Genomic DNA, 25466 nt, shown 5'->3' on the forward strand with positions numbered 1-25466 from the left:
TCGCGATCGTCTTAAGCATCTTGTGCAAATCACTGGTCGAGTCCTTCGCGGAGGTCCGCCAATCCTTTGGGATAACTCGTTAAAATGGCCGATTAACGCCATTGATCTTGTGTTCGCCCGTTTCCGACTTGTTGTTGCGATAACTATTCACCTCGAGCACGTAAAAGTAGCATTTTCCTCCCCGAGCAAGGAAATGCTCTCATTCGCTATTCCTAAGCGGTGTTCAACTTGATCTGCTATGCTAACCATGCTTCGTGAGTCGGAGAGTTAGAGATGGATGAACCGATCTAAAGTGGCTCTCCAAGAATCCAACCACGACGGCCTTGATGTAAAGGGTATTTTAGTTTTCTCCTAATTATAGTAGAAGAGGTCGAGATGGGTTTGGACTTTGATGGGACCGAGGTCGCCACTTAACCGCCCCTTCTCTTCTCTTGTTCCTTTTGTTGGGGAGAGAAGAATCAGTCCGACGTAGTTCCAGATGATGGTATTTATAGGATTAAGGGGTGGAGATCCTTCGGACACGCGTGTACCCTTTGTTACAAATGTAGGGTAGAGATCGTGAATGAGTCTTTGGAGTGGTTTTGGTGTGAGTCATACTGATTGGGAGTTAATGCGGTAGTCCCTATTTCCGGTGGTGGAAATGCAAATAAGATTTTGGCAATGATTACATCCGGTGGGGCGCGAAAAAGTATCTTCGCTCGCATTCACCACCTACTTGTGAGAGGAGTCGAAGATCGGTCTTGGAGGTCGGGTGCTTTGGTCGTCGCATTGTGCCGTCACCGCAAAACACACCTACTTGTAAGGAGTTGCTCACAGATCAGTCTTGGAGGTCGATGCGTTGAGGTCGCTTGTGCTTCTTCTGCAATGTTCCTTAGTGGGGATATTGCTCCCCTACAATAATGTTGTCAAACATACATCCAAATCAAAAGAAAGGCCAAGCTGATCAGAACCATCAAATTATCAACTGCCCTGTGCCCAATTTTTCCCCAATTTTCCCAATTTATCCATCAACCAAAATTATGTCCAGCAACCAAAATTTCCCAATTTTTAACACTTCAAATGGTGAGTTCACCAATCAGATTTGGAGAAGAATTAAACAACCTCAAATGGAACTATGGAAGTATATTAAAAGATGTCGCAGTTTTGCAACTTTTCATTTATCTGTTTATGCTGACTTTCCAAATTGAAATATGAAATCCTTTCTTTTTCCTACACCAACTCAGCCCACCAAACCTTAGAATGATTTCTTTCAAGTTTCTTCACCAACCATGAAGAACATTTTCTGCCCCTTTTTCACCTACATTTGACTCATGAGAAGTTTTCACTCCCATTTATTTAGTAGAAAGTAATATAACTCGAAAACAGTATATTCGGAAATTATTTTCGTTCAACTTCTCATAATTCCAAAAATATAAATATACACCTTTGTTTATCCAATAAATCAGTGGCTCTCCAAAAACATTGTGCCAATTGTGGTAATTTACCTCAAATTCTATGCTAGTCAACCACTCAACCTGAACACATAGGCCAACAAGTTTAAGAACTTGGGATCAATCAAGTTATTCTAAATCGGTCCAAATTGTACCAATAGTACTATACATCAATCGGCTTCATCACCAATTTGCTGAACATCGCTACCATCGAAAAGTTTGCACTTTGCACAATCTCATTTTGGCTTAAGCGCATGTAACCGGACTTACGTGACCCACGTGTTTCAGTAACGTGGGAAGGATAGTCGCCGTCCACGAGGGAAAAAAGTCCAATTAAAATTTTGAAATATTTTTTGCTATTTATAATTTTATATAACAACTCAGATTTCATGATGTCATCTCCCTCTCTCTCTGTTCTGTAGTGTTTTGTTTTTTGTTTTGTTCTTTTCACTCAAGTGCCAATTAGTCTACGAGGAATGCAAAAAACTGAAAACGGGATGTCCGTGTGGTATATATGCTTTGATATCTTGGAAAACAAAACTCAATTATTATTGGGTATCTTCAACATTCCCGATGGCTTCTTGCCTTTGTGGCTCTACTTCGGTTGAACTGTTCCTCCTCAATTGGCAACGATCTTGTCCGTGGTTTATATGTAGCATATGGTAAGATTCTTCAAATTTTGGTACCAGACTAAAACGCACTTTGTGAAGCTGCTAATTCTATATATTCCTAGTTACGAGAAGTGTTTGGAGATTCAAAGAGTCAACAACTTTCCAAAATGTGTATCTGGTACTCTTAGTCATGCACAACTTTTGACCTTGCGCGATGGAATGATCTTTGTTTAGATTGTCAGATTTGGGTGTGTTGAACATAACTACATATGGTTGAATTGAGAGATGCCACGCAATGGAAGCTGGTTTATTCCATTTAACGGTGAATAATTTGACACAATACTAGCCCTTGTTGAGCTCCCTGGAGAAGCTTCGGATCGGATCTCCAACTGGACCTCTCGGAAGTAATTCACATGTGTGTCAGGGAAGTGGGAATTCTTTGACATGGGAACTTTGCCAGCCTCAGAATTTTGCAATTGGAGTATTGTCCGCGACTTGTTAATGTATTTTCGTCTACTACGTGTCACTGTCTAGAGAGCTTAGAAGTGCTTGAACTTAAATTTTGTGTGTGACCTGATGAGGAGATCTTCTCTGGTACGATAAGTAAAGGAGTCCGTAGCCGGTTGCACAAAATTTTCCTTTTGGAGCTTCCAACATTATTGCATTAAAGATCACTGTTCGTCAACGGTTTGGGTATGTAATTTACTGTAGTTAATATTCCTTCACCTGTCACAAATACCAACAACTCTCAAGCACAACACAAGACTCCTACTGTGCACTAACACAAGTGGTACGAGAGTAGCAAGCACTTCAACTCTAGAAGCAGGGCAACTGGAAGAAGACACACCAGTATCTAGAATTAATATGAATAGTAGTGTGAACAAAGAGAAGGAATTTCGTCATTTTGATGTAGAGAAAAATACTTTCGAGTTGCTAGCAAGTACTAAAGATGAAGTAGACGAAGAGTCTATTGGGGGCGCAATTGATAGAGTGGTAGTTGTTCTAGAGACTCAAAAGCAAGTGGACAAGGAAGCTCAACACATTCTCAAGTGTGTGAACTCAAGGCTCGAGGGTCAGGGAAGAAGATGAAAGAGAATTCACCCCGGCTGTGTCGAACAAAAAGTAAGGAAAGAAGGCCAAGAGAACTAGTGGGTGGAAGCAGTCCCATGTTTCACCGCCAAACACTAGATCTAAGCAGATAAAGTAGCTACAGAAGGAGCCAATGCTACAGAGCTGATAGCTAAGCTAGAGGAAGGAAGCCGCATTGGCTTGAAGTTGGATTTTTCCGACAGTGCATTCTATAGGCTCACTATCTTAAGCCACTTCATACTGGATTGTTAGATAGTTAGATGGTAATGTTTTGGGTGTGGAGTGCTTTTTATAAAGCATTTTGTAGGCTTCACAACCACGTTGTACATTACTTCACTAGAAAAAAAAAAGGAGGTATGTAATTTACTAATTTGGTATCCTTAGAAAATGCCAGAACTAAGGGGCGTCCAAGGCTGCAGATGCTTCCTCTTCGTAGCAGGCTAGCAGCAACATTAATAGGCCGGCTTTTAGAAGGTATTCCCAGTTGTGATCAGAGGTGAGTTAGAATGGTGGGAACAATTGGAGTGGTATGTACGACAATAATGTGATGCACAAGATTTGTTTCGATCGATGCTTGGAGATCATTTAGAAGTTTCCAAGGCTGATTGAAAGAATGTGGCATTATATTTCTATCTTATCAAAGTTTGAACTGCTCAGATGTGTATATTATTCCAGGAAGCAGTTTCTTTCTTGTAAATTTTGCTTATATATATGTTTCAGGCCAAGTGACTGCTATGCTTATATTAGATGATTGTACATTTGCACTTCCATTCTTTATAGATCAATACTTAATTTGAAAATTGATCGAACAATGTCATGTGGATACTGCTTTATATCATATCACATATTACTCGGATGCACATAGTTTGCAGGATAAATTAGCTGAAAACAAAAGTGAAAAACATATTTGGAAACTTCGGAAACTTGCATTATGTATTGTTCTACGAAATCCGTCAGTGAAGACCCTTGATGGCTATATATTTCTTTCTATCTACATATAGTGAGGCCAAATTATGCATTTATTCATAGAGCAATTCTCTCATCAATGTGCGAGGTTTAATATGCAAACCCAAGCCAATAAGCTGTGCTAGCCTGCTAGGTGTATTCTGTGATCTGTGGGACCAAGACGAAGTCCAACAGTCGGTAGCAGTGAGCCGGTGAAGGAATGGTCCGATTTTGTTAGCCAAGCTTTCTGATGTAAAACACTTAAACCCCGCACCACTTGGATTTTGGGCCATCCATCGAGCGTATTCAACACAACGATATTTATTTAGAGTCGTTTTCTAGCATATGAATGAAACGTTGAAGCGAAAAAGTAATCTAAAATTTTATATCCAGTGGCAAATTTGCATCAAAATTTCCATGACACAACGTTCTTAATCCCTCCATGTTATGTTCAGTGGAAGTTGAATCACAACTCAAGTGACATAGTTTTTTTCCTTTAAATCAATTGTAATTGGGTGGATTTAAAGGATAAAGAATGACTATGATTCCTGCACCAACCTCCTACCTATACACCATACCAACTCAGTCCACCAGCCTTTTGAATGGTGTTCTGCAAGTAGCTTTTTATCACCAGCCACGATTACGATGTTTTACTACTATTTCACCTACATTTGACTCTTAACAAGAAATAGCCCTGTCTTCTACTGGAGTCTGGAGCACATAATAGTATACAAGTATACAACCAATCCCGCCCATTTTGTTGTTAGCAAATTGTCGTGTACCCGCTGTCCAAAGCAGAAAAATGGTAGGAATGCATCCAGAGAATAAGAGAGATGGGGAAATTTTAATGCATAACTCAACGTTTCGGTGGTACATATTACATAGTTGTTTTGTTTTGGACAGCCGAAAAACCCAAATTTTGTTAACTCTTTTTTTTTTTAATAGGAGCCAAATTTTGTTAACAACGACTGCGCTTTCACTGTACAAAATTGACAAATGCCTGTTTTCAATGATAGTTGACTGTTGACCTACAAAAAAAATTAGCGCTCTGAACATCATTTTCTTCACAGCTTCTCAAAATAAAGTGCTCCGGAGTGACGTACCTTTGTGTTGTGATGAACCATCAGAGTCATGAAAGATCGAAAAACTCAAGTATAAAATTTGAGAAAGTGTTTTGGTCGAATTTGGGTTCAGTTTAAATCATTGGTAAAGAGATCATAAAAACTAAATGTATACCTATATTTTTATTTAATTTTTGGTAAAATTGATTGTTGTATACTATGATTTCATATAGACATATGTATACGGTTTGGACTTTGGAGCGAGATTTCGGAATTTGCAAAAATGTTTAAGTTCTTCAATAAAATTCATGTATGTGGTTTAGTCATTGGGATTCAGGAGCTTAGCTATTTTCTACCCTTGATATCTTGGATCAATCCATTTGCTGTCTTTGGAAGTTTGTCTAGGACTTTTAGGCGACAAAATATGGTCTGTAAAAAAAAAGTTCAAAATTGTGACGCTTCAGTGCTTTGCTTCTTGTCTTGTAACCTTCAGGGACGTGACCCACGTGCTAAACTCACGTGGAGTCTATGGGACATAACTTACTCACACTTCTCTTCCACTCCACTATATATTCAAATAAAAAATAATTTTTCTAATTTCTATATTCAATAGTTTGTGTTTCATATGTTCATTTAATTTAGTCCATGATGTACTGCCGACACCTTGTATTTTGATACATAATGTTAGACTTGAGGCTCCTCAGTCCTCCCCATAAAACAAAACAAGATTTAAAATTTTTATGTATGCTCTGTGCGCACATAGTGGCATTAAAAAGTAGAATTAAAAATCTTAGATCATGTTTGTAAATTATTCTCTGTGATTTGCGCCGATGACGTTTTCCATTGGCATCCATACTCTATTAGTTTATTAGTAATCCTTGCAGTGATATTTTACAAGCAATCATCTACTCAGTTGTGACTTGTGGGTAAACTACAATGAGAGTACGACTACTGGCATTAACAGCCTATACTTGAGCGAATAGCAACTGGTTGAAAACACTTTGTTGTTTGAGAATTAAGAAAGTTAAATTGTGGATTATTTTTTAAACAAAAACAGTTTATCTATTAATTAGGTACCCAATGTGGAAGTGTGGAACTCATAGATGACTAGACGAGCCAGATTTTACTATACAAGAACCGATAATATCATGAGAAAAGGCCAATCCATTTCAACAGATTTACGACATTCTCTGAAATTCCGTTCGGCAGTAGATGTAGACCTACATGAAAGAATGAAATACAAAATAAGAGTTTACAATTTACACCTAAAACAAAGGTGGGCCCGGGGATAGATAAGAATTCCATCTATAAAAACCCAACAACGTCTCACTTATCACTCGCGCCCTTCTCTTTTCTCTCCTCTATCATTTCTGTCAAGAGTTTCAACCCTTTCCCGAAACTCAGGTATTTTGTTTTCTCAGAATGTTGTTCGATCTCTCATATTTCACGTACTCGTTTTCATATAAATCTTTTTATCCACTAAGTTATGAAGACAATTGCATTTGTTTATACGTCTGTTGTCTAGATCTGATCCGGATCTGTTTTGAATTTTGAATACTTAAGTATTCAACACATTTTGGAAAAAAAGTTGATTAGATCTGATTTAGCTAGTGTTTGCAGTTTCTTTATTTGTTTTTGGATTTAAAACGAATCAAATTTTATTTTTTTCTAGTGTTAGCACTTTTTGGATTTGGGATTTGGTGATGAAAAGCAAAGCAATGCCATTATTAGATCTGGTTTTGGATCTGTAGTCTAGTTCAGATCTTTAATTCATTTCTTAGATCTATATAACATTTCATACTTTACTTTATTAGATCTGAATCTTGTTACAGTTCTAACCATTTGTAGTTTGGTAAGCGGTTGTTTTGAGCTTTTGTCACTTAGGAAGATCTTCCTGTTGTTTGTTTATTCATAGTTTTTGTCAGCATATGGTCAGATCTGTTTCTTAGTTCACACTTCTAAGAATAAGTTTCTTAATTCACAAGATTTGAGTTTTTGGCCAAAAAACAAGAGCCCACCTTCTTTTTTGATATCAAGCATATGATAATATAATATTGATTTTTTTTTTACCATTCTCTTACCAGATATATTCGAATGTCAAAAATAATGAGTAGTGTTTTTTTTTTTCTTTAAATAAAAGACTTTGATTGGTAAAATTGATTTTATTTGCCTGCTTATGTTGATACAGTATAATGGCGTCTCACATTGTTGGTTATCCTCGTATGGGGCCAAAGAGAGAACTCAAGTTTGCTTTGGAATCTTTCTGGGATAAGAAGAGTAGTGCCGAGGATTTGCAGATGGTTGCTGCAAATCTCAGGTCTTCCATCTGGAAACAGATGTCTGGTGCTGGGATTAAGTATATTCCAAGCAACACCTTCTCATACTATGACCAGGTCCTTGATACAACTGCAATGGTTGGAGCTGTTCCATCTAGATATAACTGGACCGGTGGAGAAATCGGTTTGGACACTTACTTCTCCATGGCAAGAGGAAATGCTTCCGTACCTGCTATGGAAATGACCAAGTGGTTTGACACCAACTAGTAAGTGATCAATCCATCACTTAAAATTTTCTGAAAATGTCATTGATTAGCAGGAGTGAGTAATAACCTGTTTGTTTGATCACTATTACAGCCATTTCATTGTCCCAGAGTTGGGACCAGAGACCAAATTCTCTTACGCTTCGCACAAAGCAGTGACCGAGTACAAGGAGGCCAAGCAGGTATATATGCTGAATGTTATTTGATTTTTATTAATAATCATGTTTCTTATTTAGATGTAATTTCCCTAATAAGACATACAACTACTAATAGTTGGCTAATTATCAAATGTAACCATATTTTTACCCCTTGTCAATGTCTATCTGTTGCACGTTTATGTCTGGTTTACACATAGTGGAGTAAAACCATGGCCTGAATTTTTGTTCTGTTTGATAAATGTATTAGCTGATGCCTATTTGAGCTGAGATGACCTATCGAAATGTTTGTGCAGAAGCCATTTGGTAGTCCTACTTCTACACGACTTGCTAAGATGACTAGATTTTACCATTGATAAAAGTGTCACATCTAAGTCCCCCCAACTCTAAGTTATTCAGATATGATCTTGTCATGCATGATTACATCAATTTAAACTAAAAATTCAAGTATTTCCGCTGCTATATCTGACATTATATAAGTGCTAACTTCGGAAATATTGAGGTCCCATTGTGTTGCTTCTAGGAAATTAAACAAACAATTCAGGATAACTGAGGAGAGAGGACTTTTCATACATTATGGAGTTGTATTAGGATTTATTAACTGTTAGTGGATTTTTTGTATTGATTATGAGTGGTTCTGCTGATAATTTATGCCGTAAGTTGTGTTTTTTTGTTGTTGAGAAATCTGGTTTTCTGATTATTTTTCCATCACTAAAAGACACCCTTATTGCATTTAGATGGAAATACTAGTGTAAATTTCAAATATAGATGAAATTTTTTTGATGATTTGGTCCGGACTGGAATTTCCAGTCAAGAAAATGAGTCGCTTCTAAGTAACAAAAAGTCAAAAGCTCAAGTGCATAGAAGGGCCTCATTCACAGGGACATGTATTCCTTGCTGAAGGGCTGCTCCTGAACATAGACAATCTGGAATTGTATAGTAAATGACATTAGGGTGATGTACTTTGTCACAAGCGTTTTTTATACACTTAGAGCTGATAGGTATGGAGTTGGTCAGCTTATTTGTTTCAGATAACTCGATCTTGTCGCTTCTCTTTTGCAGCTCGGAATTGATACAGTTCCAGTCCTTGTAGGCCCTGTCTCCTACTTGTTGCTTTCAAAACCTGCAAAGGGCGTGGAGAAATCCTTCTCTCTTCTATCTCTTATTGGAAAGATCCTTCCCATCTATAAGTAAGTTTGGAGAGTATGGTGCCAGTTTATTCATAGTCTGTATTTTGATTTCCTTTACTTAACAATGAGTATCTGTTGAACCTCTGCAGGGAAGTTGTGGCTGAACTGAAGGCTGCTGGTGCTTCTTGGATTCAGTTTGATGAGCCCACCCTCGTCAAGGACCTTGAACCCCACCAATTACAAGCATTTACAAGCACCTACGCAGAGCTAGAGTCGTCCCTTACTGGTCTCAACGTATTGATTGAAACTTATTTTGCTGACATTCCAGCTGAGACATATAAGACTCTCACTGCTTTGAAGGGTGTTACTGGTTTTGGCTTTGACTTTATTCGAGGTTCAAAGACACTTGATTTGATCAAAGGTGGATTCCCATCAGGGAAATATCTTTTTGCTGGTTTGGTAGATGGGAGGAATATCTGGGCAAATGATCTTACTGCTTCTCTCAGTACTCTGCAGGCTCTTGAGGGCTTTGTTGGAAAAGGTACCCTTCTAAACTTTTTTTTTCCTTACATAGATATTTAGACCAGCATTTTACTATGCATTCTTTTAGAAATTTGTAATCAAGTTGTTTGCCCTTTCCTTGCAGACAAGCTTGTTGTTTCTACCTCCACATCACTTCTCCACACTGCCGTTGATCTTGTCAATGAAACTAAGCTAGATGATGAAATCAAGTCATGGTTGGCATTTGCTGCACAGAAGGTTGTTGAAGTAAACGCCTTGGCAAAGGCTTTGGCTGGCCAGAAGGATGAGGTACCTTTACCTATTTTTATATCCATTGCTGTTAAAATGAAGTCATCAAGTGTATGTAGAAGTGCCTAAGGTTGACTTGGAAACGAGATTAGTTAAAGGAGATATTTAGTCTCCAGCTTGGTGAATGTCTAGTTTTAGATATAGATCGAAACTACGTTGATAGCTACGACTCGATATGATCTTTTGATGTCTTATTGTTTGTTAATCTGTTTCTAGGCATTCTTTGCTGCGAATGCTGCTGCTCAGGCTTCAAGAAAATCTTCCCCAAGGGTCACCAATGAGGCTGTTCAGAAGGCTGTAAGTTCTTTAGTAATATATCATAATCTATGTTTATCCTTTGTCGGTACATAGTAAAACTCTTTTTACTTATGTTTACTATCTCATATGTGTAGTCTGCCGCTCTGCAAGGCTCTGACCATCGCCGAGCTACAAATGTGAGTGCAAGATTGGATGCTCAACAAAAGAAGCTTAACCTGCCAATCCTACCAACCACGACTATTGGATCATTTCCTCAGACCATTGAACTTAGAAGAGTCCGCCGTGAGTACAAGGCTAAAAAGTGAGTCTTTTAACAATTACGACACTAAATGGATTATTCTTCTATTCTTCTGATCTCTTGATCTTAATTTGTTCTAATTTGTCAGGATCTCAGAGGATGAGTACATTAAGGCAATCAAGGAAGAAATCAGCAAAGTTGTCAAGCTACAGGAAGAGCTTGACATTGATGTCCTCGTGCATGGGGAGCCAGAGGTAAGCTTGTTATTTATTGTTTGTATCTTTTACAATTTCTTTGTAATCAAGTTTCTCTTTCCAAGGACTAATATAACCTTTCCATGAAATTTGTTAACAATTTACCTGAAAACAGAAGGCTATTATTTGTCATTTTGTCCATTGGTTCTTAATTTCTGCTTTTTTTTTTTTATATGGTGTAGAGAAACGACATGGTTGAGTACTTTGGAGAGCAATTGTCTGGTTTTGCATTCACTGTAAATGGGTGGGTTCAATCTTATGGATCTCGGTGTGTCAAGCCACCAATCATCTATGGTGATGTTAGCCGCCCCAAAGGCATGACAGTGTTCTGGTCCTCAATGGCCCAGAGCATGACATCCCGCCCAATGAAAGGAATGCTCACTGGCCCAGTCACCATTCTTAACTGGTCTTTTGTTAGAAATGACCAACCCAGGTAATAAAGACGACCCCATGTTTTCCATTTTGTACTGGTTTTGTCATGTCTGATATAATGCATTAACATGATCCATCCTATTCCCAGATTTGAGACTTGCTATCAGATTGCTTTGGCCATCAAGGATGAAGTCGAGGATCTTGAGAAAGCTGGTATCACTGTGATTCAAATCGACGAGGCTGCTCTAAGAGAGGGTTTGCCTCTTAGGAAATCTGAAGAAGCATTCTACTTGGAATGGGCTGTTCACTCCTTCAGAATTACTAACTGTGGTGTTGAAGATACAACTCAGGTTTTTTTTTCTTTTCTTCTCGTTATTTCAGTAGTTGTTGAAGTTATAGGAGGATGATGACATGGTCAAGGACACTTCTATCCACAGTCCCCAGCATAGCCATCTTTACATAGTTTCAACTTTTTTCCCAACTGGCGCATGTGCCCCCAAGTAAAGTACACGGACTAGTCGAAAATTCACTGAATTAAGTTGTTCATTAACTGCCCCAAATAGGCAAATATACTGTGAGCAGGTAAAAGAAGAAAAAGAAAGGTCTTGTAGTACTAATGTATCTTCAGTTCTCCTAATCCATGAGGCTTTGTGTGATTCTTCCATTAGTTAGAACTTAGAACCTATCTTTGATTATTTAAAGTCCACACACGGTTCTAAAGGTAGGGGAGATCTTTCCCTCCATTTGTATTCTTGATTACTAAGCTAAATTTTCAATCCAACAGATCCACACCCACATGTGCTACTCAAACTTCAATGACATTATCCATTCAATCATTGACATGGATGCTGATGTGATCACCATTGAGAACTCTCGTTCAGATGAGAAACTTCTATCAGTCTTCCGTGAGGGAGTTAAGTATGGCGCTGGCATTGGCCCTGGTGTTTATGACATTCACTCACCTAGGATCCCTTCAACAGAGGAAATCGCAGACCGCATTAACAAGATGCTTGCAGTACTTGAGACCAACATCCTTTGGGTCAACCCAGACTGTGGGCTCAAGACCAGAAAGTATGCTGAGGTGATGCCTGCGCTAACCGCCATGGTTGCTGCAGCTAAACTTCTCCGAACCGAGTTGGCTAGCACCAAGTGAGAAGTCACACCAATTGTCCTCAAATGAGCCTCATTTGGAAGGAGAAAATATTAATTAATTGCTTAATAATTTTCCGGTTTTGTATTGAGAAAGCACGTAGTGCTTTAGTTTTGCCCTATTGGGACACTGTATTGTTTTGTTTTCCTTTTTTCTTTTTGTGCTTAGATTGTCACGATTATAGGCAGCATGCTGCCTTTGTATTTCCATGAAATCAAAAGAAATGGTATTACATGTTCCAGAAATTCAATGGTAATGTCTAGTTGTATTTGCAGTTACTGTGGTGTTTGTGATTTCTTCCATCTCAATTTGCTTTAAAATATTAAGTCGTAGAAGGCTGCATTTTTTGTTCATCAGCTCCTGTTTCAGATGTTTACGACACTGACATTCCACTACATGCTGAGCAAACGCCTCAGTAATGGTTATATTTCAATTGACGAGGGTGCATTTTTTGGCACAACAGAAACACTCATAGGACTGACGTTTTGGTCATCTATGTGCTTTCGACTGTTTCGAGAACATATACTGTCTTCCAGTTAACTAAATCATACTTCCTTTTCATTTCTATTAAGGAAAACTCGACCATCTTCCTTGGATGCTTTTTTATCACAAGATCCCATATCTTCTTATGTTTATGGAGTGGTAATCCCAAATATTGAGAAGGGCAGGGTACTAATACAAAAACTATTTCCATGTTTTTAAATTTCAACCATACGTACGCACTTTATACAAATTGGAATTCGCCAAGTTAGCCTTCATACAAATTTGCTCAAAATAATAAAAATGAGAACCACTATTTTTTGCACAGAAAACAGCGAATAAAGAACAAAAAAGAAACGAGTTACAAGTCTGAATTATGCATTTATTCGTTTAATTGTGTCAAGGTCTGGGATGTCAATCACTCAATCTAGCGAAAAGAAGAAAAACAGTTCAGAATCCACAATTAGTCAAGATAAATATGTATTGTCCTGCGCATTTTGAACTTTTATTATTTACTATATAACAAGTCAAGACATGTTTTTCACTCACTTGTATATCAACAAATCATATACTACAGTCCCTTCTATATGTAACAAGAAACTTAAACAACTTAACAATTCCAGGTAAGAAAACGAAAAAAATGCATTTTGAGCTCCTAAGTCTGAAATTCCAAAAAATTGTGACAGTGAAAATTCAACTAGAGCACGGCCAATGGCATAGATCGGTCGAAACTGCTACGAAGAGCTCTAGATCGAGAACGAACTGATTTCTTCTTCAGAGATCCATGATGTGATTCAAGACCCATTCCGCCAGCCCCGAATGGAAGTGGGGCACGCGTGGAATTTATTGAAATTCCATCTTTATTAGCACCACCTTGCATTAACACACGAGAGATTCCTGAGTAATGGAGTGAATTAGCAATTTGCAATGAAGTCACACCCTTATTAGTCCTGGCTTCAATATCAGCCCCTTTCTTAACAAGCAATTCAGTGACTTCAACTTGGCCTGACTCAGTAGCACAATGCAATGCTGTGTACCCATCCTCATCTTTTGCGTCCACCTCAATTCCCTTATCGAGTAGAGTCCGAACTACATCAATTCGACCCTTGAATGCTGCTCTGTGCAATGCGGTCCAACCATGTTGGTCTTTTCCATTAATTGACGCACCATTTTCGATTAGCCTTTGAATGGTACGCACTTCACCTTTTCGTGCGGCGGTACATAGACTGTCTCCAAGTCGAAGTAAGTCATATAGTCGAGTGTAACCGTACTCAGCAGCGACGTCATAAGCTGTTTTACCAAGGTGATTCCGAATATCCTTGTTTGCTCCTTTTTGTAGTAGTAGCTTGACCACGTGTTCATCTCCTAAGCCGGCTGATAAGTGTAATGGTGTGTCACCATCGCCTGTTCAAAGATTCGAATCACACAGTTAGAAACCACGAACAAAATGTACTTGGCACAAAGTGTTGTATATATGAGTTCATAGAACTGTGCCTCACTGAACACTCAGAGTTTAATCAAATTGAGTTGTAGAATAAGTGCAACATTCTCCACTTGATTATATATTGCATACATAGTAAACATTCTGATATGTTTCAATGTACAACATTTCCCGATTGTTTAAGGCTGTTATGTACTTATGTGTTGATAATAAAATAACAGTTTTTCAAGATACTGATATTTTTGCCTCATGGCATGTTTCTGACAGAAATAATTATAACATTAGTTTTAGAGAACTTGCCTGTGCTACGAATATCAGGTTTGGCACCACTAGCCAACAACAATCTAGCACAATCCCTCCGTCGTTCCTCAACAGCGAGATGCAAAGCTGTACATCCATCTGCCGTTAAAGCATCCACATCAGCACCTTTAAGCAACAACAGCCTCATGACCTCTAGATGCCCACCACCAGCTGCTAAGTGTAACGGTCCCAATTTTGAAGACTCAGACCGCTCCGTGTTAGCTCGTCGAGCCAATAACAATTCAACTATTAACGATTCCCCACCAGCCGATGCGGCTTCAAGAGCACTCCTACCTGACCTACTTCTAGCTTCAACATTTGGTTCAAATTCAAGTAGTAATTGTACTAGATCAGCTCTACTTTGTGATATTGCCAAGTGGAGTAAAGTCTGTCCATGTGCATCTACTGAATCTGCAGCTTGCCATAATGGATCACACTTTTCTAATACTTCCCTTATTTCATCCATTGAGCCTTCAGTTATTAAGTGTGACAATATTGGTGAACCGACAAAAATAATTTTGAGTGCACTATCAATAAAAACTTGTTTCTTTTTTGTCGTGAACCAGTCACTTGGTATGGTATCAAATGTCGATGATGGATCTTTTATCGCTGCGCCGGGTACTACAACACTATGTAATAGGAATGAATCATCTGAGTGAGGGAATGACTCTGGGACAGTTGAACCTGGGGGCAACAAATATGATATTTCCACAGTAAGCGTCGCAAGGGGTGATATGATGCCGGATTGTGGTCGAATAGTGTACCGGCTCTTGTTCATCGGTTGTAAGCGAAATGCAACAGGCATTGTATACATAACATTGCGCAAAGTTAGCTCCCCGGAACATTTGTTTCCTGGCTCGATACGTATTGCGACAAGGTTTGATGGCTCTAGACTGATTAGTCTGTCCATCTTTTCTCCCTATGTCCTTGAAATGGAACTTTATATAAAATGCGCTACCAACACCAATATTGCTAGATGTGCAATAGTCTTGTTCAGTGATTTAGCATATTGTTGCTCTAGTTTATTGGGGTTTGAGGGAATGCAAAAACCCAATGAAGAGAAGAGGGAATTAATGGGGATTGATGGATGTGAACTAATTTAAGGTGGGGAAAGATGGCCGGCTCTAATGAGTAAGTGCCACTTGGTGGTGTTAAAAACAATGATGACTTGTTCTATTCGGCGTCCCAACTACATAACCCCTAAGACATAGTTGTAACAAAGATTAAAAACAAAGCTATTTTCGATGTTGTTCCATCAAGTCCTTCTCTTCTTTGTTGTTGTATTGCATAAAGTAATATGCCTCAAATCAATGAATCATTTTCATTACATCATCTCTTATTTGATATGTTTAGTTTAATAGATTAAAATATACTGTTTATTTTGTTTGAGTGTGGATTAATAGAAGGATGGCCAAGATGCTCTTTTGAATTGAGTGCTAATTGACAATCACTTGCTCTATGGTTTTGTATCAACTATTTAACTAAGTCACGGGTATCCCCTGTGCTTTTTCTAAGCTAAAGCTATCTCCAGGTGGAGATCCTCAAACTATAGGTAATATTCTTTGGTTTGAGGGACTGCTCTTTTTATTACAGTTTCTGATATTATTATATATTGAGAGACCAATTCATTCCAAATGTCGAGTGACTTTCGTTGCACCTTAGAAAGCATTATTATTAGCATAGGAAGTTATGGTTATTCCATAAAGAAGCAACACTGAGAATATGATGTAGCTCAACATAAATGCGAGGTACACATTTCTAGTATTGATAAAATAAGACCCTAGAGTGTAAGGGATCAAACGATCATATAGGATACTTTTTGGAGAGCGTCCGTTAGGCGTTCACTAAATGAAGCACATGTGCATCATTGTAGGTGTTCAAATCCCTTAAGTATCAGTTTCTTTGGGTTTTCAGTGTTCTACAACAAGAGTTGTCTGTTCTAAAATTTGAAAACTGATTACAAATGATTAAGCTAAATTACAGATTAAGAATGATCACTCTTGATGCCAGGCCATTTGATGATGCACATCAAGTATAATCGTACCCCTATAGAATAACACACATTAAACAAGTCCGGTTGCTCTTTGGATGACAGGGTTCTTTAAAGGGTGCAATTTGAAAAAACAATTGGGTGTCTGCTCTCCAACTAGTTTTTAAAAGCTTCACTTTCTATGGGAGTGGCGGCAGTGATATCACTGTTCATTTGTCCACCTCTATGGACTAAAGTATTAACATAATCAACAGAAGATTTGGTCTCGTGAGTTTTCTTGTTTGCTGGATGTACTATTTGCCAGTTTGGCCTCTTCTTTCACGAAATTCCTAAACTTCCCTCAATACTACGTAGGAACACAAGGGACTTCCTAATATCTATCTATCTATATCTATATCTTAATATTAAAGCTTCCACAAGGGGTATTTTTTCTCTCCTATTTGAAAAACGGGAATCCTTTTTTACAACCGGAATTCCTCTCCTACTAAAACAAATTCTAGCACTTCTAATTAAAGCGGGAATCATTCTCTTATTAAAATGAGAATTTCTACCCTATTGAAAAGGGAAAATCTAACATATCTAATTAAAACGAAAATTATTCTCCTATTAAAACATGATCTCTCCCAATTGAAAAAATGGGTTTTTAAAATTTAATTAAAACTTTATTTAAAACAATTTGTTAGAAAATTTAAACGGGTTAGCGACTAAAACGGTAGTCTTAATTTTCTAAAAAAAATCTAAATATTTTCAAAAGAGCCAGTGCGTATGCACGGGCCTACAAGCTAGTCCTTAGATATATATTATAGGTGTATCCTATTGGCTCTATTTTTTGAGCGTTCACAGAGTCTCCAATATTTGTAAAACTCTTTGGCTAATTACGAAAAAGTTGGAGACAAATAAGATAAAATCAGACAAATAAGAAATTTCCAACTTTGGGCTGGACGTTTATACTCTTTTTATTTCCTTGATTTTCAAGATGGTTAAGTTGTCAAAATTAAGAGTGGATCTCCTTTTTTTTTTTACCAAGGCAAGCAGCAAAATACTTTTCAAGACCAAAAGAGATATGTTCTAAGCTAGGGTATCCTATGTTTAAGCCCTTCTATGCTAGAGAATATGATTTGAATGAACTCATATAACTATATAATCTTCATCAATAGATTTAAGAGAAGGCATGTCCCATAACAAAAGTAGTAAGTAAGAATTTTTATGCATGCCCTTCTGCTAAAAAGACCTTAGTCCCGTGAAATAGACTATACATGTACATGAATTAATATTGGAGATTTAGCAAAATAATAATAATAATATTGGAGGAGAAAAAAAAATCTTCTACTGACAGTTTGATTACCAAGATATTAAATCACGACAACAATAAACGTTCTGCAGTAGTACTCTTATGGAAAACATGTTGAACTGTACATATACCTACATGGGATGATGAAAAGCCCTATTTGATATACAAAATACAAACTGTGGTTCAAGAGGCCGGTGATGATTCATCGTCTGCATTTTCAATCTCTGTGGTTTCTACACTCTTCTCTTCCACAATAAATCCATCCCTGAACCTATCGTAGTTTGTTTGCTCATGTGACTTCCAAGGACGTTCCCCCAGTACTCTAATCATGTTCTCTTGATGTAAAACCTCCTTCTCCAACAATAGCTTAGCAATCTGAACCACATGCTCTTTATGCTCGCTCCTTTATTAGTCTACATCAATAAGAAACCACTGAAACAGAAAATTTCACCGAAGAACTCTTATGAAGTTTTCAATCCTCTTTAGTTTTCTTTAAAGGGAGATGGTTGATTTGGCTGATTACTTCTACACGACCATTGACTTTTCCGGATTTCGCATTGGCTGATTGCTTTTATGAAATAATGTTTATCACAGAGATAGGATTTAGTCGAATTTCATGAGTAATCACCTCCCTAAATGTTCCATGTGCTTATTAAAAATAGCCATTCTGAACGTATCCTACAACCATTGAGCTCCAAGAAATCACATCTCGGTACGTAGTATCTTCGAAGACAGAAGCAACATATTGAATTGAATAACATTTTGTGTAAACAGATAGAAGAGCATTTATTTCTAATCCTTCTTTCAGGATCCAATCTGTTCCTATAGGAGTAGCCATGGATTTTTGTATAATTTCTTTACAATTATCAAGCTACACTAAAGATATTGATAGCAGGGAGGACACTTACTAAGGTTACGACATTCGGCTTCAAGCCCAGATCCAACATGTCAATGAAAATGCTCACGACATCACTAGACATAGTATATTGAGCAAGAGAAGAAACAACCCCACTATATGTAACTACATCTGCGTATATTGTATATTGTATGCTATCCTAAAAAAAACCATTTTGAGCATAGCTATAAATTAGAGCATTCCACGCCTTATTTTCTCTTCGGGCTTGAGATTTTTAGCACTAGATGTTGGTATTCTCCTCTTATAGAATTGAAGGCATCACAAGTACACATAATTTGGTTATAAACTTCAGTTAATAGTGAAAATGATTCATGTTTGTCGTCTTTACCGCTGGCCATGCATGACTTTATATTTGATGGGATTTGCTTGCTATGGTTTGAATAGATTTAATGATAGTTTTGGATATCTAAATAAGGCTAACAATATATTGTCAAAGTTAGAATTAGAACCCGCCCTTGACTTGCTTCAGCATGAGCTAGCAGCTTAAACGAATACCACAACTTCAATTATTGCAAGTAGCGAGCTTAGTGTGCATGATAGGAAATTAGCCGACGCTATTGAATAATAAAAACACACGTCTATGTTGCATTGTTGATTAATAAAGAGGTTTTGCCACATTGTTTGTAGGCATTGGAAATATATAAAGCTCAATAAGGAGATGATGATTCAGTTGAGGTTGTCCATTTAGGCGTCTTTTTAAAGTTGTATATAAGAATTGAGGAAACGAGAAAAGCTTTGGAGCATAATCAACTGTCTCAAAAGGTATTTAAGAATTGGGGACTGAGTGCTAATGTGCATAAGTTGACGTTATTAAGTTGGGGAGGTTTTATGACGCAATTTGTATAATTCTTATTAGCAAAACACATGAGAAGAGTATGGCTAGAGTCTAGAGCTATGACACTTATTGCTATTTTAGAGTCCCTCTATAACCACAAAAAGTTTTGAGCTTCTAAGAAGTGTCTTACAAAGGGGTTTAATTTATTTTGAGTGTTTACTTACAAGGTTTTAATCATACTAAGATTTGTGCCGCGAGACATTGAACTAACCTAAAAAAAATAATTAAGTTAAAATTAGAAAATGGGTAACTAATATCAAAGAATAATTAACTGAAAATCGGAAACTGGATGCAACTATCTGAAAATAACCTCAAAAAAAAAAAAAAAAATTAATGGAAAATTGGAAACTGGATGCAAATGCATTGAACTATATAACCTCAAAGAATAATTAACATAAAATCGTACACTGGATGGAATTGTAGTGAACCTAAAAAAATAATTAATGAGAAATTGGAAATTGTATGTAAATGCATTGAACTAATCTCAAATAATAATTAATGGGAAATCGGAAACTAGATGCAAATGCATTGAATTAACCTAATTAACGGGAAATCGGAAACTGAATGCAAATGCAACAAACTAACCTTAAAAAACAATTAACGGGAAATCAGAAACTGGATGCAACTGCATTGAACTAACCTAATTAATGAAAAATTGGAAACTGAATGCAAACGCAACAAACTAACCTCAGAGAACAATTAACGGGAAATCGAAAATTGTAAGCAAACTCATTGAACTAACGTCAAAGAATAATTAACAAAAAATCGAAAACTTAAAGCAACTACATTTAACTAATCTCGAAAAATAATTAACGGGAATTCGAAATCTATAAGCAAATGCATTGAATTAACCTCAAAAAATAATTAAAGGAAAATCGGAAACTGGATGCCACTGTATTAAACTAACCTCAAAATATTACTCACAGGAAATAAAAAATTGGATGCAACTGCATTGAACTAACTTCAAATAATATTTATCGGGCAATCGAAAACTTGATGCAATTGCATTTAACTAACAAAAAATAATTAACGTGAAATCGAAAACTGGATGCAAATGCATTGAACTAATATCTAAAAATAATTAATTGGAAATCGGGTTCAATCTGGTCGCAAATGTATTGAACTAACCTCAAAGAATAATTAAAGGGAATCAGTAATTGGATGAAACTAACATTTTTTTTTTGCATGGAACTAACCTCGAATAATAATTAACGAGAAATCGAAAACTAGATGCAAATGCATTGAACCAACCACAAAGAATATAGAACGGGATATTCAAAACTGAATGTAACTGCATTGAACCAACCTCAAATAATAAATAACGAAAAATCTAAAACTAGACGAATCGCCTTGACCAACTAAGCTCAAAAATAATTAACTAAAAATTGGTTTGGATGTAAATGTATTGAACTAACCTCAAAGAATAATCAATGGAAAATCGAAAACTGGATGCAAGTGCATCAAACTAACCTTAAAGAAAGTTGAAAATTGGATGCAAATCCATTGAACTAAACTCAAATAATAATTTACAGGAAAACGAAAACTGGATGCAAATGGATTGAATTAACCTCAAAAAATAATTAACGGGAAATCAAAAATTGGATGAAATTGCATGGAACTAACCTTTTTTTTTTCTTTGCATAGAACTAACCCCAAAGAATAATTAACGTGAAATCAGAAGCTGGATACAAATGCATCGAACTAACCACAAATAGCAATTAACGAGAAATCGGAAACTGGATGCAAATGCATTGACCTAATCTCAAATAATAATTAATAGGACATCAGAAATTGAATGCAAGTGTATTGAACTAACCTTAGATAATAATAATTAACCTATAAATCATGACTGTATGCAAATGCATTAAACTAACCTTAAAACGAGAAATCGGATACTAGATGCAAACACAACGAACTAACCTAAAAGAATAATTAACGGAAAATCAGAAACCTGATATAAATAGAACGAACAAACCTCAAAAAATAATTAATGAGAAATCAGAAACGGAATACTAATGAGTTAAACTAACCACAAAGAATAATTAATTAACGGGAAATTGAAAACTGGATACAAATACATTGAACTAACCTCAAATAATAGTTAACGGGAAATCAAAAATTGGGTGCAAATTCTTTGAATTAACCCGAAAGAATAATTAAAGGAAATTCGGAAACTCGATGCAACTGCACTAAACTAACATAAAAAACAATTAACGGAAAATCGAAAACCGGATGCAAGTATGCAACTGCATTGAACTAATATCAAAAAATAATCAATGGGAAATCTGAAACTAGATGCAATTGCGTTTAGCTAAACTCAAATAATAATCAACATGAAATCAGAAACTGTATGCAATTGCATTGACCTAACTCTCAAAGAATAACTAACGAGAAATCAAGAACTGGAAGAAATTGCATTAAACTAACCTAAAGAAAATCACCGGATTTCTCAGAAATTAGATGCAAATGCATTAAATGAACTAACCCTATTTATTTATTTATTTATTTTTTTTTTTGCATGGAACTAACCTCAAAGAATAGTTAATGTGAAGTCGAAAACTGGATGCAAATGCATCGAACTAATCTCAAAAAATAATTCACGTGAAATCGAAAACTGGAGGCAAATACATTAAACTAACTGAAAATAATAATTAAAGAGAAATCGAAAACTGGATGCAACGACATTGAACTAATATAAAAAAATAATCAATGGGAAATCTGAAACTAGATGCAATTGCGATTAGCTAAACTCAAATAATAATCAACATGAAATCAGAAACTGTATGCAATTGCATTGACCTAACTCTCAAAGAATAACTAACGAGAAATCAAGAACTGGAAGAAATTACATTAAACTAACCTAAAGAAAATCACCGGGAATTCTCAGAAATTAGATGCAAATGCATTAAATGAACTAACCCTATTTATTTATTTATTATTATTTTTTGCATGAAACTAACCTCAAAGAATAGTTAATGTGAAGTCGAAAACTGGATGCAAATACATCGAACTAATCTCAAAAAATAATTAACGTGAAATTGGAAACTGGAGGCAAATGCATTGAACTAACTGAAAATAATAATTAAAGAGAAATCGAAAACTGGATGCAACTGCATTGAACTAACTCAAAGTATAGTTAAGGGGAAATTAGAATGGATGCAAATGCATTGAACTAATCTCAATGAATAATTAATGGGAAATCAAAAAATTGGATACAATTGCGTTGAACTAACCTAAAAACATAGTTGTATTATATGTAGTTGGAATGTTCAACAAATATAATTTTGTATTTAAAATAGTGTTTATCATATATATCTATTTTCGTATGATTGGGAATGACTTGGTATTTAAGTAGCTTAAGTATGATCTTTGCCTTATTGGACATTTTAACAAAAATTTAATCAAACTTCTATTATGTAACAACAAATAGAAGTCGAAAGATTTTATCAAAGTTGTACTCTATCTTTTTATAGAGCATGGGGTTTTCACGTTACAAGAAATTTGAATGTGTGATCAATATAACATTTATATATCTTATACCTGTGCATAGTTACAAATATTTTTCATAATAATTTAAGAATAATTTAATATATTGGCACCTGTTCGTAGGACGGGTTCGAAAGCTAGTCTTAATATTAAAGCTCCCACAATGGGTATTTTACGAGCTCTATTAAAATTCCACGTCATCTCCTATTAAAACGAAATTTTTTCTCATATTATAACGAGAATTCTTCTCATATTAAAACAAATTCTAACACTTTTAATTAAAGCGGGAATCCTTCTTCTATTAAAATGAGAATTCCTCCCCTATTGAAAATTAAGTGAAAATCTAGCGTATCTAATTAAAACGGGAATCATTCTCCTATTAAAATATAATCTCTCTCCCAATTGAAAAAACAGGTTTTTAAAACAATTTGTTAGAAAATTAAAATGGGTTAGCGACTAAAATGGTAGCCCCAATTTTCTACATAAAATATAAATGTTTTCAAAATAGCCAGTGCGTATGCACGGGCCTACAAACTAGTTGATTGTATAACCGGGTCTAAACAAAGAAAAAAAAAATTGTGTTCTTCACAACAGAAAGAAAAAATCAAATTGGAAGTTCAAAAAAGATATCATATATCGTATTAGTTGCCATCAGTAATATAAGCTATATATACAAAGTGCACAAAGATATTGGTTGGCCATTTTTACTCGTTTGCACAATTAAAATCAGTTCATGTGCAAAACAGACAATGTACTGTCCTTAATTAATCCTTATACCCAACATACACTATTGCACCCACATAAAATTCAAAAATCTTATCTACTACAGAATCAAAATTAAAGAACTCAAGAATGAAAAATTAAAATAAAATCAAAGAGAAAACACTCTTAGACTTCAAACTCCCTTCACTTGAAAGTATGTTCAATCTCCCAATCGTTATTTTTGGTTTTTCAATTTTACAAAGAAATAAATACTAAAGCCCATGTAAAGAAAAAAAGAAAAAAAAAATGGTATAAAATTATAAATTGTTGCGAAAGTGCTAAAACAGAAGTTTAAATGTTGCATTTTTGTTAACAGTAAATTAAACTTTTGCAATCAAATTCTTTTGTACAACGAACAGTTTCCAATGAAATTAAGCATTAGTATTCGCATTCAAAAACAAATCACTATACTCAAGATAATGTAAAAAAAAAATACAAAATATAAAAAATAGGAAATTGATAAGAACCAAAACTTAAAGCCCCCAAATACTACCAATGCACACTTTGAGTTAGGAGTGTGGATTGATGACTCACTATCAGAAGAAAGAAAATAGATTTTATGAAAAGGAAAAAGAAAATAATCATTGGATAAGTTAATTTGATTTCTAAGACAAACAATTCTAAAACTGAAAAGAGAATAATCAAATCACATAAAACTAAACAAATTGACACGGTCAAGGAAATTAATTAAAATCATATAAAACAAAAAATGAGAGTTTATGACGAATAAACAGGAGCACAAGTCAGGAAACTACGACTGCAAGTAGAACCCACACTTCATATCGTAGCTGGCTAACTGAGTATAACCCACACTTCATACGACTGCAAGTAAATAGGAGCACAAGTCAGGAAACTACGATAAAGAGATGGTAGATATCACTTTCTCGCATTAATTGTTAACGGCGTGACTAATTAATCACCATTTGGTCATATTATGGGAGTGAGCTTTAAATTGTGGACACCGTTGTTGGAGGTTTTCTTCCATGCGCATAACCTCCAATACATTCCAATGTGCACCAATCTCATCCACACATCTGGATTTTATTAGAAAAAACAAATTTTAAAGGGTGTTCAACTCGATCTCTACTGTACACGTGTTATTAAATTGGGATTTTAATTGCTATTAATTAGGCTCCTAAATTATTACTTCAATTATACTAGAAACGACCATTTTGGCTATATTTAAACTGAGATATTATTGATTGGTATTGATTGGGCTGCCCAACTTTTCAATACTTATACGGAAACACGGTCAATTTGGGTTCTATATTTAGTCAAGACTAATAAAATCAATATGAAAGCGATACACATTAAATTGGGATATTGATCAGTATTGATTGGGCTTATTTAATCAAGGCTAATAAAGTCAATAGAAAAAAAACTAGGGGTGTCACTTTTATGAAAACCCAATTTTTCCGACAATGATATTTGTGTTCCGGTATCCGATTTTTCGAAAAATAATTGGATCGGAATTGGATGTGTTTTTAAAATCCGATCCGATCCGATTTTCGATTAATTTCCAAATTTTAACATATAACAGTCTATTTCATATAGTTAATAAATTAAAACTGCAGATAGTTTACAAACCAAATAAAAATCCTAGAGAAGTAAAACATTGTCTTTCTCACAACTTCAAGAAATCAATATTGTCATTCTACTACATGTCTTAATTTCTCCCATCTTCCTATTTACTGAATTAATACATTAAAACTTGTTGAATGAACGTGTTAAAAAATTGTCATCCGAAAAATAATTGAATTGGATTTGGAAAGGATATTGTCATCCGAAAAAAATTGGAATTTTTTCCAAAAGCCCTTTATCCAATCCGGTTCGATCCGAAGTTACCCCTAGGAAAAACCGATACATATTAAATTGTGATATTAATTAGTATTGATTAGAATTGCTCAACCCAATTAACAATAT

At 35.7% G+C, this 25466-nt stretch overlaps 2 protein-coding genes across 2 annotated transcripts; one reads left to right on the forward strand and one right to left on the reverse strand.

Annotated features, from left to right (window-relative positions):
* Positions 1-6406: 6406 nt before the first annotated feature.
* LOC147483894 (5-methyltetrahydropteroyltriglutamate--homocysteine methyltransferase) lies at positions 6407-12320 on the forward strand. The gene is made up of 12 exons (XM_086575793.1): positions 6407-6540; positions 7325-7678; positions 7770-7857; positions 8893-9020; positions 9110-9501; positions 9607-9770; positions 9987-10067; positions 10163-10329; positions 10415-10520; positions 10703-10953; positions 11041-11242; positions 11677-12320. Exons 2-12 carry the CDS (start codon positions 7329-7331, stop codon positions 12043-12045), a joined length of 2298 nt encoding a protein of 765 aa, XP_086431919.1. The 5' UTR covers positions 6407-6540; positions 7325-7328; the 3' UTR covers positions 12046-12320.
* A 665-nt stretch (positions 12321-12985) lies between these two features.
* Positions 12986-15311, reverse strand: LOC147483895 (protein VAPYRIN-like). The gene is made up of 2 exons (XM_086580711.1): positions 14264-15311; positions 12986-13926 (listed from the first exon to the last, which is right to left on the reverse strand). The coding sequence occupies exons 1-2, from the start codon at positions 15171-15173 to the stop codon at positions 13220-13222; spliced, it is 1617 nt and encodes a 538-aa protein (XP_086436837.1). The 5' UTR covers positions 15174-15311; the 3' UTR covers positions 12986-13219.
* Between the last annotated feature and the right edge of the window lie 10155 nt (positions 15312-25466).

Source organism: Coptis chinensis, chromosome 8 (genome assembly GCF_015680905.1).
Source record: "Coptis chinensis isolate HL-2020 chromosome 8, ASM1568090v1, whole genome shotgun sequence".
Taxonomy (NCBI): domain Eukaryota; kingdom Viridiplantae; phylum Streptophyta; class Magnoliopsida; order Ranunculales; family Ranunculaceae; genus Coptis; species Coptis chinensis.

Coding starts and splice junctions, on each gene's coding strand:
- LOC147483895 (XM_086580711.1), bottom strand. CDS start 15,173: ATGGACAGACTAATCAGTCTAGAGCCATCAAACCTTGTCGCAATACGT. Junction 13,927..14,263: donor ACCTGATATTCGTAGCACAG/GCAAGTTCTCTA, acceptor ATCTTTGAACAG/GCGATGGTGACACACCATTA.
- LOC147483894 (XM_086575793.1), top strand. CDS start 7,329: ATGGCGTCTCACATTGTTGGTTATCCTCGTATGGGGCCAAAGAGAGAA. Junction 9,021..9,109: donor AAGATCCTTCCCATCTATAA/GTAAGTTTGGAG, acceptor GAACCTCTGCAG/GGAAGTTGTGGCTGAACTGA. Junction 11,243..11,676: donor GTGTTGAAGATACAACTCAG/GTTTTTTTTTCT, acceptor TCAATCCAACAG/ATCCACACCCACATGTGCTA.